Source organism: Oncorhynchus gorbuscha, linkage group LG12 (assembly GCF_021184085.1).
Source record: "Oncorhynchus gorbuscha isolate QuinsamMale2020 ecotype Even-year linkage group LG12, OgorEven_v1.0, whole genome shotgun sequence".
Classification (NCBI taxonomy): Eukaryota; Metazoa; Chordata; class Actinopteri; order Salmoniformes; family Salmonidae; genus Oncorhynchus; species Oncorhynchus gorbuscha.
The window spans coordinates 73,512,170-73,534,923 of record NC_060184.1 but is presented as its reverse complement, the minus strand read 5'-3'; the positions used below and the strand labels follow the sequence as shown (position 1 = coordinate 73,534,923).

The 22,754-nt window shown below is 40.3% G+C and overlaps 1 protein-coding gene across 5 annotated transcripts in view; it reads right to left on the bottom strand.

Moving 5' to 3' along the window:
* LOC123991379 (lethal(3)malignant brain tumor-like protein 4) overlaps window positions 1-18,175 on the bottom strand; it is a 123,975-nt gene extending 105,800 nt beyond the window's left edge. For 2 of the 5 annotated variants that reach the window (XM_046292918.1, XM_046292919.1), the window contains exons 1-3: window positions 18,051-18,175; window positions 1,287-1,387; window positions 364-419 (exon numbers count right to left, since the gene is read on the bottom strand). In XM_046292918.1, the coding sequence (XP_046148874.1) occupies window positions 364-402 (39 nt within the window). In that variant the 5' untranslated portion in view covers window positions 403-419; window positions 1,287-1,387; window positions 18,051-18,175. Of the gene's footprint in view, window positions 1-321; window positions 420-1,286; window positions 1,388-17,582; window positions 17,602-18,050 lie in introns of those variants that run through there. The other 3 variants (XM_046292915.1, XM_046292917.1, XM_046292916.1) reach the window with 2 other exon arrangements.
* Window positions 18,176-22,754: the final 4,579 nt, after the last annotated feature.

The window sequence follows — 22,754 nt, the reverse complement described above, 5'->3', positions numbered from 1 at the left end:
AGTGTGTGGAAACTTCTGACCCACTGGAATTGTGATAGTCAATTATAACTTAAGTAATCTGTCTGTAAACAATTGTTTCGAAAAATGACTTGTGTCATGCACAAAGTAGATGTCCTAACAGACTTGCCAAAACTATAGTTTGTTAACAAGAAATTTGTGGAGTGGTTGAAAAACTAGTTTTAATGATGCCAACCTAAGTGTATGTAAACTTCCGACTTCAACTGTATATTGTATTTAAAATATATGTCAATATATCAGGCTTCTGTATGGGGTTAGGATATGATCAAGAGCTCAGGTTCGGTTGGGTCCAGGCCTACTCACTCTTAGACAATATTCCTCCACCACGCCTTTGCTGGAACTCACACTCAGTTTGATTTTCTTCCTGTCCTCTGCCTGCATCATTCGAGACACGATCGACTCTACAACCACGTAGGGGAAAAAAGCAACATGAAACACACACACATAGGCCAACAGAATGCAAAAAAATCAAATCAATTGCCATTTAAAATTGTGCATTGCGTTAAGTTGAGACATCAATTTATTCCTACATGTAATTTTCCTTCTGAACAGAGTGAATGAAAAGGCCCCCACATTCCTTCTATAAAAACATGAAAGCTCTCTGAAGTATCCCCCTTTCAAACAAAGCAGATTACATTTCTAGTCTTATGTGCACTTCAATTGTTCGCTTGAGACATAAGCAGCTGGACCGCCTCATTGCCTGTGGTAGGAGACAAAGGCGGAATGCCCCCCCAAGTACAGTAACCCATGTGTATTGTGTATAGAGGACATGAATGCATCTCTTTCCCTGGTACATTATGCAAATTGATGTCTGATGGAATTTGGATTGAGTTCCTGGTAAGAGATAAAGACAGCTTCGCATGAAAGTCAAATGAAGTGAAATGGGGTCTGTGGTAGAGGGGGTGGCCGCCACTGGAGGGGCCCGGATTTTCACAGAAAGGCAGTGAGATGCAGCGACTGTGAGCCTTCCGAAGCAGATTAATGGATTGTACTTTAGTTACCCGGAAACAAAATGGATTCACTATATAACTGTAATACTTACTGCTCTAACTCAAAATGGTCGCCCTCGGGCCTTGTCGCACTCTGACTAAAGATTATCTGTGTTGAAATATCATAAAGGAAATCTCAGGGCTACAGAGCAAAATAATCACAGTGTAACCTTAACACACCACAAAACAGACTGAAATCATCATTTTGACCATTGACCACTGCTACCCTACGGTTAAGTGAACTCTTTAGTTTTTCAGTGAACCTCCATAGTGACTCACCGTTTGGTATTTCCTTCTGCCCAGTCCTTCGGCCAATCAGGGTCTCCCAGTTTCCATTCCAATCACATTCTATGTCTTCAGCAGATCTATATGAGGCCTAGCTATAGACAAAACAAAAATAAAATAAACAATGGTTCAAAATGACAGCCAAACTTGCCAGTCAATGAATGCAAATTATTTAACTTTGTTTACACAACAATTAATGTATGCATGTGCCATACTCTGAAAAGTTTAAATGAGATTTCTCTGTGTAAAAAGCATCCCCAAAACCACCCAGATATTTAGTTTTACAAAACAGTTTGTTTATAAATTACAGCTTAAGTACTGCAATGAGGAATTGAGTGGATGGCTCTCATATTCTCCATCTAAAAGCTACTGCTCAGGCAGTCAATATCACCTTCCATATTATATTAGGGGGGCCTATTAATTGGTAGAAGGTTTCCAAGAGGTGTGACAGAGAGGGGGAGGGGAGCCAGTGCTCGAGGTCCCTGAGGGGGAGTGGAGGTGGGGCTGGTCTGACTGCAGTCTGCAGGCCCTCTGATTAACTGGGAGGGGTGGCTGCAAAGCCTCTGGGCATTAGGGATAGACATTTGAAATTATTTCAGTATTATAAAAATATCAGATATCTGGATAGTCAAAATATGTGTTTTAAAAATACACTAGATGACCAAAATGATGTGGACATCACTCATCGAACATCACATTCCAAAATCAGAGGCATTAATATGGAGTTAATGTAACGGCCTCCACTCTTCTGGGAAGGCTTTCCACTAGATGTTGGAACATTGCTGCGGGGACAAGAGCATTAGTGAGGTCGAGCACTAATGTTGGGCGATTAGGCCTGGCTCGCAGTCGGCGCTCCAATTCATGCATAAGATGTTTTGATAGAGCCCTGAACTCAACCTCTCTGTGCAGGCCAGTCAAGTTCTTCCACACCGATCTCAACTAGCCATTTCTGTATGGACCTTGCACAGGGGCATTGTCATGCTGAAAACAGGTAAGGGCCTTCCCCATAATGTTGCCATAAAGTTGGAAGCACAGAATCGTCTAGAATGTTGTATGCTGTAGCGTTTCCCTTCACCTGATCTAAGGGGCCTAGTCCGAACCATTATTCCTCCCCCATTAAAACTTTACAGTTGGCACTATGCATTGAGGCATGTAGCGTTCTCCTGGTAGCCACCAAAACTGCCTGATGGCGACGCATGATTCATCCCTCCATAGAACACGTTTCCTCTGCTCCAGAGTCCAATGGCGGAAAGCTTTACACCCCTCCAGCCAACGCTTAGGAATTGCGCATGGTGATCTTAGGTTTGTGTGCAGCTGCTCAGCCATGGAAACCCATTTCATGAAGCTCCCAACAAACAGTTAAAGTGCTGGTGTTGCTTCCAGAAGCAGTTTGGAACTCAGTAGTGAGTGTTGCAACCGGGGACAGATGATTTTTACATGCTTCAGCACTCGGCGGTCCCGTTCTGTGAGCTTGTGTGGCCTACCATTTGACGGCTGAGCTGTTGTTGCTCCTAGACATTTCCACAGTTGCCAATGTTTGTCTATGGAGCTTGCATGGCTGTGTGCTAGATTGTATACACCTGTCAGCAATGGGTGTGGCTTAAATAGCCAAATCCACTAATTTGAAGGGGTGTCCTCATACAGTGAGGGAAAAAAGTATTTGATCCCCTGCTGATTTTGTATGTTTGCCCACTGACAAAGAAATGGTCAGTCTATAATTTGAATGGAAGGTTTATTTGAACAGTGAGAGACAGAATAACAACAACAATATCCAGAAAAACACATGTCAAAAATTTTATAAATTGATTTGCATTTTAATGAGGGAAATAAGTATTTGAACCCCTCTCAATCAGAAAGGTTTCTGGCTCCCCATGTGTCTTTTATACAGGTAACAAACTGAGATTAGGAGCACACTTAAAGGGAGTGATCCTAATCTCAGCTTGTTACCTGTATAAAAGACACCTGTCCACAGAAGCAATCAATCCATCAGATTCCAAACTCTTCACCATGGCCAAGACCAAAGAGCTCTCCAAGGGTTCTTGTCAGGGACAAGATTGTAGACCTACACAAGGCTGGAATGGGTTAAAAGACCATCGCCAAGCAGCTTGTTGAGAAGTTGACAACAGTTGGTGCGATTATTCTCAAATGGAAGAAACACAGAAGAAATGTAATCTCCCTCGGCCTGGGGCTCCATACAAGATCTCACCTCGTGGAGTTGCAATGATCATGAGAACGATGAGGAATCAGCCCAGAACTACACGGGAGGATCTTGTCAATGATCTCAAGGCAGCTGGGACCATAGTCACCAAGAAAACAATTGGTAATGCACTACGCCGTGAAGGACTGAAATCCTGCAGCGCCCGCAAGGTCCCCCTGCTCAAGAAAGCACATATACATGCCCGTCTGAAGTTTGCCAATGAACATCTGAATGATTCAGAGGACAACTGGGTGAAAGTGTTGTGGTCAGATGAGACCAAAATGGAGCTCTTTGGCATCAACTCAACTTGCTGTGTTTGGAGGAGGAGGAATGCTGCCTATGACCCCAAGAACACCATCCCCACCATCAAACATGGAGGTGGAAACATTATGCTCTGGGGGTGTTTTTCTGCTAAGGGGACAGGACAACTTCACCGCATCAAAGGGATGATGGACGGGGCCATGTACCGTCAAATCTTGGTTGAGAACCTCCTTCCCTCAGTCAGGGCATTGAAAATGGGTCGTGGATGGGTATTCCAGCATGACAATGACCCAAAACACACAGCCAAGGCAACAAAGGAGTGGCTCAAGAAGAAGCACATTAAGGTCCTGGAGTGGCCTAGCCATGTTAGCACAACTGAAAAATTTGCGAGATCTTCGGTTTTTTGGTAATTTCTCACATGGAATAGCCTTCATTTCTCAGAACAAAAATAGACTGACGAGTTCAGAAGAATGGTCTTTGTTTCTAGACATTTTGAGCCTGTAGTCAAAACCACAAATGCTGATGCTCCAGATGCTAAACTAGTCAAAAGGCCAGTTTTGTTGCTTCTTTAAATCAGAAGTTTTCAGTTGTGCTAACATAACTACAAAATTGTTTTTTAATGATCAATTAGCCTTTTAAAATGATAAACTTGGATTAGCTGACACAATGTGCCATTGAAACACGGGAGTGATGATTGCTGATAATGGGCCTCTGTACACCTATGTAGATATTCCATTTTTTATAATATTTTTTTTTTTAAAGCTGCTGTTTCCAGCTACAATAGTCATTTACAACATTAACAATGTCTACACTGTATTTCTGATCAATTTGATATTTTATTTGAAAAGGGACCCCCAAAAAATGTGCTTTTCTTTCAAAAACAAGGACATTTCTAAATGACCACAAACTTTTGAATGGTAGTGTATATGATTGTTTCAGCAAAAGGGGTGGGGGAGGGGCGAGAGATGAGCAGGAGCCGGTGTGTGCGAGTCTGTGTGTGTGTGTGTGTTGTTCCAAACTGTTTGGTTACTTCTCTGTATCTTTCCAAGGTTAAGTTTAGGCATTTATTACGAATTCACTCTGAATGGTTAAGGTTTGGGATAGGCTTAAGTATTCCAAGTAATTGAATATTAAACATCCGTTTGGATATTCTAATAATCGCAGCGCATCCCTACTGGGCAAGGGGTGGAGCTGTGTGTCCTAACCCTCCCCTCCCTCACTGGGCTCCATTGATCGAATGGTTTCATTTGACAGTGAAAGAGCCACCAGGAGGTTTTTAGATGTGTGTGTGCCGTACAGAAGATAGCAAAGAAGACCTGGTTTGTGGGAGTAAAGACAAAGGGCTAAATCCTAACCTCTATGTGTGCATGTAAAGTACAGTAGGCCTAACTCTTCATGTAAATATTACACTGATGTCAATGGTAACTGTGTAAAAGTCTCATGATCTTTAGGCTTCATCCCATTGATGTCACAGTATGTCCTAAGACCTACAGTAAATAACGACATTGAAGTGGTTGGTATGGGTATGATGATATTGTGTGAGGCTGACAATGTGCAACGATGTAAACAGTCTTAAATAAGCACACCACTATAGCTGAAAAAATAAAAACACATTTTCCAGCGATCTCCACTGCAGTTATCCAAAAAGACAAATTACGCCCCAGCAAATACACACCAGGCCTTAGTAATGCAGCGCGAACTGTGTTCCTGAATTAATACAATTGTCAACGGATGAATGCTGCCACCATGACGCGATGAAAGAGACCCAGCGATTAGGGGAGCTGGATTAGGGGCTTTGGATGCTGGAATTATTTTGCCGTGGACGAACTTTTTGAAGTAATTTGTTTGACAAATCAGATGAAAGTATCCTGAATGGTTGTGTTCATGACACATCTTTATTATTAGGCCCATAAAAATGTTTTGTGCAAGATTCCATTTACCTTGATGGCTTACACCAACTTTCCCCCCACCCCAGAGACCCCTTTTTCACATTTTAAAAATGCCCCCACCCCCTTTTTATGATTTTTTGAATGAACCTATATTATAATAAGGCACCAAAATCTTGATTTTGTTTAATTTGAGAGACCTAGAAAAATGCTGGTTTTGATGCTCATTTTCTGCAAGTTTAACAAAACTCGTGTACTCTTTTAGGTAGCCTATTTAATAATAAAAACAAAGTCTAGACCTTATTTCCCCAAATGTTATTTCTCTACCAAATGTATTATAATTTATATGAACCCACATTTCATTACACATATTCTCTTTCACAGAAAGCGAATAGATCAATGGGATAGCAACAGAGACACACATTGTATAATATTACTTCCCAAGCAAATAGTCCTAGACTTTAGAAGGCTGGTGCTCAGCTTTTGAATGTCAGAGATAAATCAAAGATAGGTGCCACTCTAGCAGATGGGGGAGTACAGTGAGTGACAGACAAAGGGAGCAGGGAGGGAGAGACAGCAACTAACCAAGCCGACTCGCACTATAGTAGAGTAATAGCTGCCAAAACTAGGTTATTCATCATCCAATGATTACGTAGTACTTGTCTTGACTGCATCAACCGGGAGAAGCTAGTTAAGATACTTGGCTATCATCGTTAGCTAGCTAGGCTAATTGAGGCTGCATGCACTTTCTCATCCTACAATTACAAATAACAACAACTTAATTCAGAATATTAAGCAGCTGCCTAACTGTTGGCTCATGGTCGTTGTAGCCTATCCATCTCCTTTAACTGTAAAATCTGTCATTTTAATTCCATCTTCCATTGATTCGATATCTCATAACTTCTGCCACACACAGAGGCTCTATGACTGCAGTCGATTGCCGCTTTGATGACCTATGATTGGCCAACAACAAGCTAGACGTGGCACGCTCCACTCTCTTTACTGCAAGCAGTCGCATTCGGATCTGTAAGGGAGCTGACAAGTCAGTTAAAATAACACAAACCTGAGACAAGTGGCTGATCCGACCCAGACCTGTGACTCGAATATTCGGGTACAGGTGGTTCCGTGAAGGTCACAAATGAGCGCTGTTACACACCCATACATGAATCTAAGAAAGTTAATAGCAGGCCATGCATGGACAAATAACAGCATGCATCATTCTCCAGACAGAAAGGTGTGCGAGAGAATTTGAAAATAAATCAAATTTTGATGTGTTCATTTATTTTCCCTTTCGTACTTCCAACTATTTGGACATGGTTACAACACTGTACCTACAGTTCCTTCGGAAAGTATTCAGAATCCTTGACCTTTTCACATTATAGTCATATTTTTTTTATCCTGAGATATCTACCACACACACACACACACACACACACAATACCCCATAATGAAAACAGGTTTTGAGAAAAGTTTACTAATTTATAAAAAAACAAAAATACACAAGTATTCAGAGCCTTTACTATGAGACTCAAAATTGAGATCAGGTGCATCCTGTTTCCATTGGTCATCTTTGAGATGTTTCTACAACATGACTGGACTCCACCTGTGGTAAATTCAATTGTTTGGACATGATTTGGAAAGGCACACCTGTCTATATAAAAAGGTCCCACAGTTGACAGTGCATGTCAGAGCAAAAACTAAGCCATGAGGTCGAAGGAATTGTCCGTGTCGAGGCACAGATCTGGGGTACCAAAACATTTCTGCAGCATTGAAAGTCCCCAGTGGCCTCCATCATTCTTAAATGGAAGAAGTTTGGAACCACCAAGACTCTTCCTGAGCAATCAGGGGGAGAAGGGCCTTTGTCAGGGAGGTGACCAAGAACTCGATGGTCACTCTGACAGAGCTCTAGAGTTCCTCTGTGGAGATGGGAGAACCTTCCAGAAGGAAAACCATCTCTGCAGCACTCCACCAAATCAGGCCTTTATGGTAGAGTGGCCAGACGGCAGACACTCCTCAGTAAAAAGGTACATAACAGCCCGCTTGGAGTTTGCCAAAAGGCACCTAAAGGACTCTCAGACTACGAGAAACAAGATTCTCTGGTCTGATGAAACCAAGATTCAACTCTTTGGCCTGAATGCCAAGCATCACGTCTGGAGGAAACCTGGCACCATCCCTACGGTGAAGCATGGTGGAGGCAGCATCATGCTGTGGGGGTGGTTTTCAGCAGCAGGAACTGGGGTCTAGTCAGGATAGAGACAAAGATGAACGGAGTAAAATACAGAGAGATCCTTGATCCTTGAAAGCCTGCTCCAGAGCACTCAGAACCTCCAACTGGGACAAAGGGTCACCTTCCAACAGGAAGCACACAGTCAAGACAACAAGCTTGTAGCATCATACCAAAGACTCATCACTGATAAAGGTGTGTCAACAAAGTACTGAGTAAAGAGTCTGAATACTTATGTAAATGTGATATTTCTGTTTGTAATAAATTAGCAAACATTTCTAAAGACATGTTTTTGCTTTGTCATTATGGTGTGTAGATTGAGAAAAAAAATTCATACATTTTACAATAATGCTGTAACCTAACAAAATGTGGAAAAAGTCAAGGGGTTGGAATATTTTCAGAAGGCTGATAATGTAAAACTTTAAAATGTCTTCACAAGGCCTCCGGGTTTAGCAGAAGTCTAAGGCAATGCATCGCAGTGCCACCAGAGATTCTGGGTTCAAGTCCAGGCTCTGTCACAGCCGGCCACGACCGGGAGGCCCATGGGGCGGCGCACAATTGGCTCAGCATCGTCCGGGTTAGGGAGGGTTTGGTCGGCAGGGATATCCTTGTCCCATCGCGCACTAGCGACTTTTGTGGCAGGCCGGGCGCAGTGCATGCTGACACGGTCACCAGGTGTACGGTGTTTCCTCCGACACATTGGTGCGGCTGGCTTCCAGGTTGGATGCATGTTCATTGTGTCGAGAAGCAGTGCGGCTTGGTTGGGTTGTGTTTCGGAGGACGCATGGCTCTCAACCTTCGCCTCTCCCGAGTCTGCACGGGAGTTGCAGCGATGAGACAAGACTAACAAATTGGATACCACGAAATTGGGGAGGGAAAAAAAGGGTTAAAAAATATATAAATAAATTAAAATGTCTTAATTTTGAAACCATTGAGAGTGCAATGTTTACCATTCATGTCCACTCTTTTTTTCTCACTTTTGTTTATTTCACTTGCTTTTGCAATCTAAAACACATTTCCCATGCCAATAAAGCCCTTTGAATTAAACTGAGAAAGAGACAGAGGATGACATGGTACTCAGCTGCAGGACATTGTGCTTATTTACCCACTACGTGCTTTTAAAGTAAAGGGAGTCATTATATGTTAAATTGAAAAAAATCCAACAGGTTTTTTTCTAGAACTGAAAGTGGTTGCCATTTTCACGCCTCCACAATAAATCAGTACAAGACATCTCCATCATGAGCCTGGCTCCTTTATGTCGCTTTTGAATGACAAGAAATTGAAATATCTGACACACAGAGGCAAGCCTGTTTGTGTTCACAATAATAGAGCTCGCTAAGAGAATCCAATAAACACTGCATAAAAACACCATTCACATTATAATGGAGACTCCACAAACATGTTCAGTAGAGATGGGAAAAGGAAGAGAGAGAGATAGACAGCAGTGACATATGCTCATGGTGAGCCAACTCTTTCGGTGCATTCTTGGCAAAAGGAGGGAATTGAGTCGGTCCTTTCGCAACCTTTCCTGATCTCTTCACAACATTTCCTGATCTCTTCACAACATTATGAACATTTTATGTTCTGCCTGTTATAGCTAGAATCTTTAATTGCTACATACATTTAACTGATAAATTAATGAACAAATAATTTATTTTGAAAGAATATAACTTGCAAATGTCTCATGAGCCTAGTTCAACGGTCGTAAACAATTTGTAAACAATCTAAATGTAAACAAACACTGTGTAGCCTCAAAACATAATTAAACTATAAATGTTATATCATGGATGGTCAGTCCTTGCATCCATATCGTTGTCTATGAATTAGAGTGGTTCAATTTCTCCAGACCCATCCCTCACCTTTTTACGAAAACAGAGGTAAGGCTTGGCGCTTGAAGGCACGGCGTTTGTTGCCAATAAGAGATTTTCAACCTACAGTTAAACTCTCCCTTTGTCAGAGCAGCTGGGCTCAGTCTCTCTCTATGTTCTCTGACAATGAAGAGCAAAACAAAAATCACTATTCAACCGCCCGCGGGACAAAAAAAAAAAAAAAAGACCAATTGTAATCTGTCCTAATCTGACTGATGGCCAAGGCCTCTGCGTAGGCTGCCATCAGGGTGACATATCTCTGAGACATCTATAATTGCTCACTAAATTCATCTGGGTTGTGACGACTGCTGCAGGTGGATCCCCAATTATCTCCTGTGCCATCTGAGAATACACCCACACCTGATAGTTTGGGGATTAACACAACAGATAGAGAGTTACGGAACACTTGTTCTCTGTTCTATTATTTACCTGACAGAGAAGTGTCATCGCTGGCACATTAAAACCCAGGCTGAATTCACATATACAGGTATTATTATGTGATGATGTCAAGTGTCAAATGGAGCCTGGTAACTACATACGGTCTGAAGAACAAACAAAAAATGGGGGGAAAAATTCAAAGTGATTCATCAAGGCGAGGGAAGGGGAATTCATACAACTACACGTCTCGTCATACTAGACACAGTTGGGTTGCGTCAAACCTTTTTTTCAATAAACTCCTATGGAAATTCCTCTATCTCACATCTTTTCCCCATTCAAAATGTAATTACTATCCATTTGCAATGCAAGGAACAAAATGTCTAAAGCAGTGGAAGAAGACCAGAACAACCATTTTTGACTCATTTTTATAGGATTAAAACACATATCTCCTATGGCTCCAACTGCTCCATCCTTCATTTCGATTTGAGGATTAAAACACATATCTCCTATGGCTCCAACTGCTCCATCCTTCATTTCAATTTGAGGATTATCAGTAAACCCAGTTGTTGTTTTTGTCTACGACAGTGTACAAACACTAACGCATGAGGGAACTTTGGCTAAGCGTTTTTGCAGCTTTAGTTGCAGCAATGTGGTATGTTGAGGGGACCACACACTCCCCCAAACACAGCATGAGGTTTCACAAATTCACACATTTTTCCGTGACTTAGCAAATACCCACGTTGCTTCAACACAACAAAAGGGGACAGAGGCTGGAGAGCATAGAGGGTAATGGTGAGTCGGAGGATGTTTATTACGCCCTGGGTGTTCACATTTCATATAAACAAGCTTAAAGGAAATGCAGCAAACTGGGATTGGGAATTGCCTATCGGAAAAGCTGGGCAAGTGATGATTAGCACAACGACAAGTTGTGACAAAACGTGCCCAACTCTAATTGGGTTTCCAACAAAGAATGACTACAGGGTACGTCCTGTCCTATTCTGTTGCAAAGGGAAAAAGGCAATTTGTTCTCAAAGCTAAACAATGCTTCCAGATTGCATGCTGGTGGCACTCTCAATACAACCCTCAAGTCTAGTAAACTGGCTCCTGAATCAAAGTATGCTTGATCAATAGGAGCTCTGAAGCTGGTGAGAAGAACATAACACGAACACATTAAAATTCTATTGAAACGAGAGACAGTTCTTTTTTTAAGCAATCTGCTTCGTCAATGCCACATAAGCTGATAGCACTGTAGAAAATAATAAGTTGGGCTTAAAATGCCCTAGACATACAATGGCAACAAATGTCACCATGTTATCATATAGGCTCCGTCAAAGTGCATATATGATGACAATAGATAATATATATGCACAATTACACTCAAGATTTGTCTCTCTATAAATATGTTCAAAATAATTATCCTGAAACCAGTTTGTACCTCATCTAACTTTTTTTGATGTCAGACCAGCCTTGACACTGACTAAGACACCAGCAATAACTCTATTCGATGTCAAGCCATAATGAGCAGGTCCGATATCTGACAAAGCATGGTATCCATGAATGAAAAACACATTCAATTCATATACATCATGTCGCTCTTATTCATCAAATTTCTGTGATATTTCCAATCATCAAGGTTTCGTGGCTTGAGACAAGAGAAGAGCTACTAGATTTTCAAGATTCCTACAACATGTCTGCTGTTTTTATTTTATTTTTTATCAATTGATATAACTTGACTTCTAACTTCTGTTATCATTTTGCATATTGATAAATAACCATTAAGGCCATTAAAACTGAAAGTCAGTCACTCTCTTAGATAATACCTTAGTGTTTAATTCATAACCAGAGAATGTTTTTCTATTTCAGTTTTAAAATCCCATTTACAACTACAGTGTATTTAGTTACCCGTTTCATTGATATATAAATATCACAGAGATATCGCAGGGATTTGACAGAAACGATAAACTTGTGTCACATAACTAGTAATGACTGGTTGTTATAAGTGAATGCAGAATGCAGAATTCAGAATTCAATATGCAGAATTCAAAGTGACAGTGTTTCTTTCCGATTGAGGCATGGACTTTCATGTTGCTGAAATGGCAGTGTGCCCCCGATCTGTGACTTGCTTTCTTCCTATTGAAATCTAAAACAATAGACAACTTGCGCCATCTCAAAAATGTACAGAGTGTTTTGTCCTTTAAAAGTTGCAGCGCCCGCAGAATTCTATGGCACGTTATTTAAGTGTGAACCACCGGTACCATTAATGCTAGTTAGTGCTAGTTTGACCACCAAAGGGCATCTTTGAAAAGCATTTGATAGCCTTCAATAGTGCCTGTACTAGAGCATTTAAAACCTTTTTTTGTAAGAACATAGTATATGGGACTGATTTTTAAGAAATTTTGCTTAATCTGATTATTACTATGGTGTTTATATTCAAAGAAAAACCCTCTGGGTTCCCATTAATAATGGAACGGAAAATATGGCACTGTACAATGTGATGGTCGGGGGTAGGCTACAGTACTTTGCTATTTAGCTAAAGTATACCTGTGTCGTGCGGGCACACGGGAGACCGGGGTTCAATTCCCTGACGGGGAGGAAGGAGTAGGTTGTCCTTATAAATAAGAATATGTTCTTAACTGACTTGCCTAGTTAAATAAAAGGTTATACTAAGAGCATGACATTTCTACACCCTAATTGTAGTCTAACCAATACCCAAACTGAGATTAAATGAAAATAAAAATCTCATTGATTTATCAAGACCAGTCCCCATGCTTCTCTTAGAGCAGGGCGAAACTGTTATGCAGGTGAATGAGGACCCAAAAGCGACTTGGCGAAAACAGAGTCTTTAATCCAGTAAAGTAAATCTACAATCATAAAGCATAATTCCACTCGTAATGACGAGAACAGACTGGAGACTCGATCATGAACTGCAGGTTGCCTCGGGAAGGCACTTGAACGTAGCAGACTCAGACACCTGCTCACCACGCAGCATCTGAGGGAAACACGACACGACAGGGCGATACACAGACACAGCACGGTGAACAATAGACAAGGATCCGACAGGGCAGAAACGGAAAACAAGGGGAGAAATAGGGACTCTAATCAGGGAAAAAGATAGGGAACAGGTGTGGGAAGACTAAATGATTGATTAGGGGAATAGGAACAGCTGGGAGCAGGAACGGAACGATAGAGAGAAGAGAGAGAGGAAGGGAGAGAGAAAAAAGGGGAACGAACCGAAAAAGACCAGCAGGGGGAAAACGAACAGAGGGAAAAGCAAAATGACAAGACAATAAGACAAAACATGACAGAAACAGTGATAAAATAGTTGTAGGCTTTTGCTTCAAATCCTATTGCTTCTAACTTCAATATGCTACGCCACTTTTAACAGCACATTACTCAACACTAGTGAGAATCATATCGCCTACGTTAGGCCTACAGTATATCTAAAAATATGACTCTCCTCCAATAATTACATATAGAGGATTCTAAATTAAACCAAAAGCCACCTCATGGGTCTCCCGGTGGCGGCCGGCACGGGTATCAAACCTGCACCTGCAACAATGCATTTTGCACTGCGGGAGCCCCCATCCACTCCGGAGCCCCCATCCACAAAGTATCAAAATACAGAGAGGTGTTGGTAAAGGTATATTGTCCTGCTAATAGCCCATAACGGGCTATTATAATACTGTACATGGTGTCCAGGTCAGGATAACCAAAACATTACTTTATTAAAGACTATCAGAAAGAATGTTGGTACTTATTTATTTTGATCCAAAGCCATGAATGAGTGTGTCACTCAGCTTTATATAGGTGCCGGCTATACAACTGTGCCATCAACTTGATAATATATAACGATATTTTAGGTTATTTCGTTTTCAAAAAAACTAAAGTGTGCGATTGTCATTTGAAAAGGCCAAAATAATATTGGTAAAGGACAACAAAACAATTATTTCTGTTTTTAGAAGGAGAGAAACACTGGGCCAATTGTGCGCCACCCTATGGGACTCCCATCACGATTGGATGTGAAACATAAAAATACTTTTTGTGGTATTATTCATTTGTCTTTTCTGGTGGATTAAACTGAAGTTACAAATACATTTGACTATAGAATTCTCCCCCAACCTCCTTCTAGGCAAGTCTATTGTCCAGCTACCTGCTAATAGCCATGTTGGCGCAGTACAACATGACCGTGTGTGTTTGAAAGAGTATTTTCCAGTAAGAAACCATTTGTTTCCCTTCATTGGACTAATTTGTCCAAATATTTCTGTAATTCAGTGATATTTATTCCCATAGTAATTCACTATTCACTACGATAAACGGGAATCCCACCATTACCCCTGGTGAAACAAAACCGCAACTCTTCAGTGAATAGCACTTTTTGCCAGTCCTGTCTGGTCCAGCAACGGTGGGTTTGTGCCCATAGGCAATGTTGTTGCCGGTGATGCCTGGTGAGGACCTGCCTTACAACAGGCCTACATGCCCTCAGTCCAGCCTCTCTCTGCGTATTACGAACAGTCTGAGCACTGGTGGAGGGATAGTGTGTTCCTGGTCTAACTTGGGCAGTTGTTGTTGCCATCCTGTACCTGTCCCGCAGGTGTGATGTTCGGATGTACCGATCCTGTGCAGGTGTTGTTACACGTGGTCTGCCACTGCGAGGACGATCAGCTGTCTGTCCTGTCTCCCTGTAGTGCTGTCTTAGGCGTCTCACAGTACGGATATTGCAATTTATTTCCCTGGCCACATCTGCAGTCCTCATGCCTCCTTGCAGCATGCCTAAGGCATGTTCATGCAGATGAGCAGGGACCCTGGGCATCTTTCATTTTGTGTTTTTCAGAGTCAGTAGAAAGGCCTCTTTAGTGTCCTACGTTTTCATAACTGTGACCTTAATTGCCTACCGTCTGTAAGCTGTTAGTGTCTTAACGACCATTCCACAGGTACATGTTTATTAATTGTTTATGGTTCATTGAATAAGCATGGGAAACAGTGTTTAAATCCTTTACAATGAAGATCTGTGAAGTTATTTGGATTTTTACTAATTATCTTTGAAAGACAGGGTCCTGAAAAAGAGACGTTTCTTTTTTTTCCTAGTTTATATTGCCCTGCTAATAACAGGGTTAATAATATATCTGTGAGAATAGGGGGGCATTTATATAGTTCTAAATTAATAATAAATCACTGTTTAAAAAAACAAACATTTTGAGATGATTTGGTTTTCAAATAACGTAAGATTAGCGAGAAAGGGGCCATTCTTGAACATGGGGTGAGACATTGTTACTAAATTGTAAATAAAGCTAGTTTGTTATTTATAATTATTTCTTTCCGTTTTTAGAGGGGGAAACCAAAAACATTCAGTCATCTCATGGGTCTCCCAGTCGAGGCCAGCAGATGATATGCATGATAGAATCCACTGTCAAACTTAAAGGGATAGATAAACAAGTCTTACAATGCATTATAACTGCATCGTAATGCATTTTACCTGCAGAATTTAAGAGAAGTGTAACAGCATTGTTTTGAATGCTTTACAGTCAGTAGGATATGTAAAATGACGGTACAAAATGTCTCTCTTAACCGGACTGGAGACTATACAATTTGCCAACTGTAAAGACGAATAGCTGACTTCTGATATCAAGTGTTCATGAAAATAGATAAAACATACGCTCAGTTTCCAAATAACCCCTCATCCATCAGCAATAAGCATTTACCATTCAGAAAGGGGGGGGGGGGGTGTTCCCTTCGCTCATATAATAATAATAATAATAATATATGCCATTTAGCAGACGCTTTTATCCAAAGCGACTTACAGTCATGATATCACATGACGTGTTCACATCCAAGTCCAAGTTACAAACTGACGCTTTACAGTTCGGGACAATGATATCAGGTCTCCACCAATCTCCTTATAATGTGAGATGACATACCGGCTTCACTTGACAGCAGAAGCCAAATGTAAAAACTTAGCAATGACTTTACCAAGCCAGTGCAACATTCTCTATAATAGAGATATTGAAGGCACAGCGTAGATTAGAATATGGTTCCACGCATGTCTTCAGTTAAGATATAATTTACTAAACTCAACCGAGGCAATAAAAGTCACAGTTTAGCCAATTTGTTGTCGTTGAATAGGTTCTTCCACTGGTACACAAACTGAAGAGGCTTCTCAAGCCAAAACACTTTATTCATGTTTTATCTGTGTGCAACAACAGGAAGTGTTATGTGGCAGCTATATTGCGGCGTGAAAAGCAGAAAGCATATGAACTACTTTCCGACACGGACATCAAAATAAACACCTCAACAATATAACCTTTAATCTGACTTTTTGACAATCACAAGACAAGATACAACATCAGTCACCTTCAAAGCAAATGGAAATTAAGTATTGAATAGATATAATTCAATATATAACAGCAGCAAGTCCATGTTGTTGCTGTGATGATATAGAACAGGGGTATTCAACTCCTACCCTACGAGGTCCAGAGCCTGCTGGTTTTCTGGTCTACCTGATAATTAATTGCACCCACCTGATTTTCCAGGTTTAAATCAGTCCATGATTAGAGGGGAACAATGGAAAAATGCAGTGGGACTGGCTTAGAGGTCCAGTTGAGTTTGAGGGCTCTATGAAATATTATACATTAGGGTCTATTTTCTTAGAAATACGACTAACGAGTTGTGTTTCACTAAGTAATAATAATTGAATGACCAGAGAACTAAAGGGGGACAACCCTGTTTGATAAAGCAACAATACATTGTTTAAGGCAGCCCCCGCACCTCTCTGATTCAGAAGGGTTAAATGCTTTACTACACACTGATTAGGAATCCCCTTTTCCTTTTCCTTGTTTGTGAAAAAAGGGTTGGGTCTTCTGGGGGTGTGTGTGCTGGGGGTGTGTCTGCTGCTATTTTAGTTTAGGAATATGTATTCTTGTTTTGTTACTTTAGTGAATTTTGACTGTGGTAACATTTTACTGCATTACAGTCATACAAACAAACCCTTACATTCTTTACTCAACAGGTGTATTTTATTCCCAATTTACTTTTTATTTTCTTAAGTTTTCTTCAAGTAAATTATGAATGTGCATCTACTTGTATCTAATCATTGAATAGTAGGGGTGAATGATTGTTAGAATAAGAACACAATTTGAATCATTAAGAATCAGATATTATTTTATATTTTACATTTTCTGGATAGTTTGTGTTACAGTGACATTTAGAAAACACGAAACAAGTTGCCATTTAGGCCTAAGGTTTTATCAACAAAATATGAGAAGCTTTATAGGCTACACCTGGTCAGTTCAAATAAACAGAAAACGATTGTTGTTAAACAAAATGTCGAGGTAATCTAAATGTTAGAGCCAAAACCACTTTGTAAGGTGCCAAGATGAAACTGAAACTCCAGCCAACTAGAAAACAGCTTGAAAGAGAAAACAGTTCTGAAGCCAAGGAAATAAAAACAATGTAGCGAAGCTTCATCAAACAACTTCTTACCATTGTTTACATGTCTCCTCGCACAAGGACAGATGCAACTCATCACGTAGCTACCAAAAACGCTAACGTGCAGAGGAAACATTTCCGAGAACAGTCAGAAAATTATAGTTTCACTTAGCTTGACTGCCGTGCTGCGCATTGTGTTTACACTATCTCGTATCACTAGTTTGGAAAATGTTTCAGCAATAAATTGACGAATACATAGACATAGTTGATTTTACTTAATTTAGTGGGTCAGTAGTTGACGGAAGGGGCATATTATATGGTCGTTTGCTTAATAGGAGAAAACATGAGAGATTAGCGCGAGAATAGCCATCTCAACACATCTGAAAACGATGGGAAAACCCGACACGCCATTCGAATAGTTTTCGTCCTACAAAATGCAGCTCTTCCATAGTGTGTGCTTGGTCATATTTTAAAAACAAAGTACAGTAACCCAGCGGTTGTATGAAATTATGAATTCCTTACCAACACGGCTGTCGTTTTGCCCCTCAATGTTGTGACAGGAGGAATAGGGTTCTCGCGCTGCGGTTGTGCGCATGCTCTCGAACAGCCCTCTACTGGAAGACTCATAACTAAATATTAGATGGCGATTGAACAGGTGTGAAATATGGTGGATGGGCAGACGATAAGGAAAAGGTGGGCTACAAGACAAGGATTGTATAACAGTCCATACTTTCTTGTAAATATAATTGGATATTAATTATAAAATACTAACCTACTGTCAATAAATCAATAAAAATTTGACAATTTCATGCAATCCTGAAATTCCTAAAACTTTTAGCAGAGTTGTCTATACATTACACCCGAGTTAAGAATAGAATAGACAGAGTTAGAATAAACATAATTCCATATAAATGGTGAGGAATTTCACGGAATTCCTATTACTCAAATTTTACTCAGATTTTTAAATCTGGCCTCTCTTCGGCTTCCTCTTATTTCAATTCAAACTTGAACTATTGAATCTATTCCTGGACACAAAGATGGGTTCGTAAGGAAGATAGAATGGGTTCATAAGGAAGAAGATAGAATTAATTCACAAGGAAGAAGATAGAATTAATTAATTCATAAGGAAGAAGATAGAATGAGTTCATAAGAAGATAGACTGGGTTCAAAAGATGATAGAATGGGTTCATAAGGAGATAGAATGGGTTCATAAGGAAGAAGATAGAATTAATTCATAAGGAAGAAGATAGAATGAGTTCATAAGAAGATAGACTGGGTTCAAAAGATGATAGAATGGGTTCATAAGGAGATAGAATGGGTTCATAAGGAGATAGAATGGGTTCATAAGGAAGAAGATAGAATTAATTCATAAGGAAGAAGATAGAATGAGTTCATAAGAAGATAGACTGGGTTCAAAAGATGATAGAATGGGTTCATAAGGAAGAAGATAGAATGGGTTCACAAGGAGAGAGAATGAGTCCATAAGGAGATAGAATGGGCTCCCTAAGGATATAGAATGGGTTCATATTATTATTATAAGGAAGAACATAGGATGGGTTCATAAAGAGTAAGATAGAATGAGTCCATAAGGAGATAGAATGGGTCCATGAGGAGATAGAATGGGTTCATAAGGAGATAGAATGGGTCCATAAGGAGATAGAATGGGTCCATAAGGAGATAGAATGGGTTCATAAGGAATAGGATAAAATGGGTTCATAAGAAGGTAGAATGGGTTAATAAAAATATAGGTTGGGCACATTTGCACATAATGACCTGTAGCCAGACTCCTGTTATGTTGTGAACTAGATAAGTCATGCAACCTGCATACAAAGACCGATGTAGCTAGTGTAAATTATATTTGTATGAATTTGCTCTTGCTATCTCCATACAAACACCTCAACAACATCCCTGATGTATTTCTGCCAGGTCGCATAAGTAATTCATGATCACTCTCCTTGTTCTGTTCGTAAAGCAAGGGTTGCCCTGGTGACTGGCTGCAGCAATGCAGAGGCCTGAATAAAATATTATGCTACAGTTATTTTAAATAAATAATGGAATTTGACATGTTTCTTATGTAACTCTCTATTGTAGTTTCTGGTTCTGTGCCCTTGTTGCCAATTTAAACAACGCTCGTCATCATGATCTATCATATGACTGACTGTTCCAATCAAGTCCAATTGATGGCCCATGGAGCTGTTATTTAAAGCCTTTTTCCTTTCCTTCTAGTGGGCATTGGTGTAAAGTACTTAAGTACAAATACTTTAAAGTACTACTTAAGTAGTTGTTGGGGTATCTGTACATTACTGTACTTTTACTTCACTACATTCCCAAAGAAAAGAATACACTTTTTATTCCATACATTTTTCCTGACACCCAAAAGTACTTGTTGCATTTTCAATGCTTAGCAAAACAAGAAAATGGCCCGATTCACACACTAATCAAGAGAACATTCCTGGTCATCTCTGCTGCTGGACTAAACAAAAATGCTTCATTTGTAACTGATGTCTGAGTGTTGGAGTGTGCCCCTGGCTATCTGTAAATAAATAAATATAATAATCACAAATTGTGGGGTCTGGTTTGCTTAATATAAGTACTTAGAAATTATTTGTACTTTTACTTTTGAATACTTAAGTATATTTAAAACCAAATATTTTAGATTTTTTGTCAAGTAGTTGTTATGCAGGTGAATGAGGACCCAAAAGCGACTTGGCGAAAACAGAGTCTTTAATCCAGTAAAGGAAATCTGCAATACTCCTAGACAAATCGGAGCGGTAAATAAAGCATAAAAAACAATTCCACTCGTAATGACGAAAACAGACTGGAGACTCGATCATAAACTGTAGGTTGCCTCGGGAAGGCACTTGACCGTAGCAGACTCAGACACCTGCTCTCCACGCAGCATCTGAGGGAAACACGACACGACAGGGCGATACAAAGACACAGCACGGTGAACAATATACAAGGATCCGACAGGACAGAAACGGAAAACAAGGGGAGAAATAGGGACTCTAATCAGGGGAAAAGATAGGGAACAGGTGTGGAAAGACTAAATAATGATTAGGGGAATAGGAACAGCTGGGAGCAGGAACGGAACGATAGAGAGAAGAGAGAGAGGGAGGGAGAGAGAAAAAAGGGAACGAACCTAAAAAGACCAGCAGGGGGAAAACGAACAGAAGGAAAAGCAAAATGAAAGGACAATATAAGACAAAACATGACAGTAGTATTTTACTGGGTGACTTTCACTTCTATTTGAGTCATTTTCTATTAAGGTAACTTTACTTTTACTCAAGTATGACAATTGGGTACTTTTTCCACCACTGCTGGTAGGTGTATCAAACGTAGAAATATAAGTACTAGAAGAGGAAAAAACCCTCAGACCACGACCATGGATGTTCTAGTTTTTCTATTTCTATCATGTCGGCTCACACCTCAATGCTTATTACATCAGTGCCTCACCTTGCACCAGAGTACCATGAATATTTCAATTTAAAGAAATCCAGAGTAAATAAAGAGTTCTCTAGTTAACATTGTTGGATAGATTTACTGCTGTCGATCCTCTCTTGAGCTCAATAGAGGGGTGAGTACAAAGCCCAGTTAAATGCACAAACATCCATTTTGCACTATACTTAATTCCGGGCTCCCTCAAGGATCTATGGAGAAAATCAGCCCACTCAGTGTTTGTTTTGTGGAATATAGCCAATTGCTTGAACTTGCTTATCAAAAAGATACATAGGCCTTCAAAAAAGACCAAGGCACTCTTCATATAATTAATTAAAATGCCTTTATTTGTATGGCATGTAACATGTAACATGCCATACAAATAAAGGCATTTTAATTAATTATATGAAGAGTGCCTTGGTCCTCCTTTCTTTTTGATGACCAATTCACCCTTTTTACCAAAGAGCACCTTCTGTCTACCAAAATGTATTTTTGTGTACCTTAGTAGCACTTCCCTTCCTCCTCTTTCTACTAGATACATAGGCCTAGTGGTTTTAAACCATAGACCAAACAACTACTGCCAAGAAAGAGTAGGCTTAGAGATCAAGAAGTGTTCTAGCTTCTTCTGTGAGCAAGCAAAACTGATAGTTTAGGTTACACATCGATTGTAGTATCTGCACTTAGCAAAATCTATTGATCCTCTCCCTCACAGGGAATAATGAATTATGCAAGGATGTTTCCCCAAGGCTTCTGACACAGCCGGACCCTGTGGAGTTCACACTGGTAATGGACAAAAGACATACCTAGGATTCCCCTCAAAATCATCATAAGTACACTTCAAAGGATGCTCCAACTTTCAAAACAAGTCCTTTCTGGCTAGCCACAACCGTAAACCAACATGCCAGCTGTTTACCTCGATAGCACACTCAGTAATTTGTTGTTTCAACGTAATTTGTCAACATCTTGTGACATGGAATCTACGTGGAAAATACATTGGATTTTTTTTTTAAAGTAATCACCATTAAACTGTTGTTTCGAGGGTGAAATTTCCACCACAGTATTGTGTCACCATGGTGACATCAACAAACCTTGTAAAAAATCTGTAGAAGTTGTACCTTTGAAACAACGTCAGACCTTCAACGTAATATCCACTATAAGAAAAAAAACTATAGGCTGGGCATTACCTCCTAATGGAGAGGTGATCTTTCTACAGCTATCCCTTTGGTCTCACTGTCAATTACCACATTTTTATCTGCAGACTCCAACAGCCTTGTTGTTGTACGGCTTCAATGCCGTTCAACTCTCCTTCCGTGGCCTCCAACTGCTCTTAAATGCAAGTAAACTGTAAACTCTCCTTCGAGACTCACATTAAGCATCTCCAATCCAAAATAAAATCTAGAATTGGCTTCCTATTTCGCAACAAAGCATCCTTCACTCTTGCTGTCAAATATACCGTCGTAAAACTGACTATCCTGCTGATCCTTGACTTCGGTGATGTCATTTACAAAATAGCCTCCAACACACTACTCAGCTAATTGGATGCAGTCTATCACAGTGCCATCCGTTCTGTCACCAAAGCCCCATATACTACCCACCACTGCGACCTGTATGCTCTCGTTGGCTGGCCCTCGCTTCATATTCGTCGCCAAACCCACTGGCTCCAGGTCATCTATAAGTCTTTGCTAGGTAAAGCCCCGCCTTATCTCAGCCCACTGGTCACCATAGCAGCACCCACCCGTAGCACATGCTCCAGCAGGTATATTTCACTGGTCACCCCCAAAGCCAATT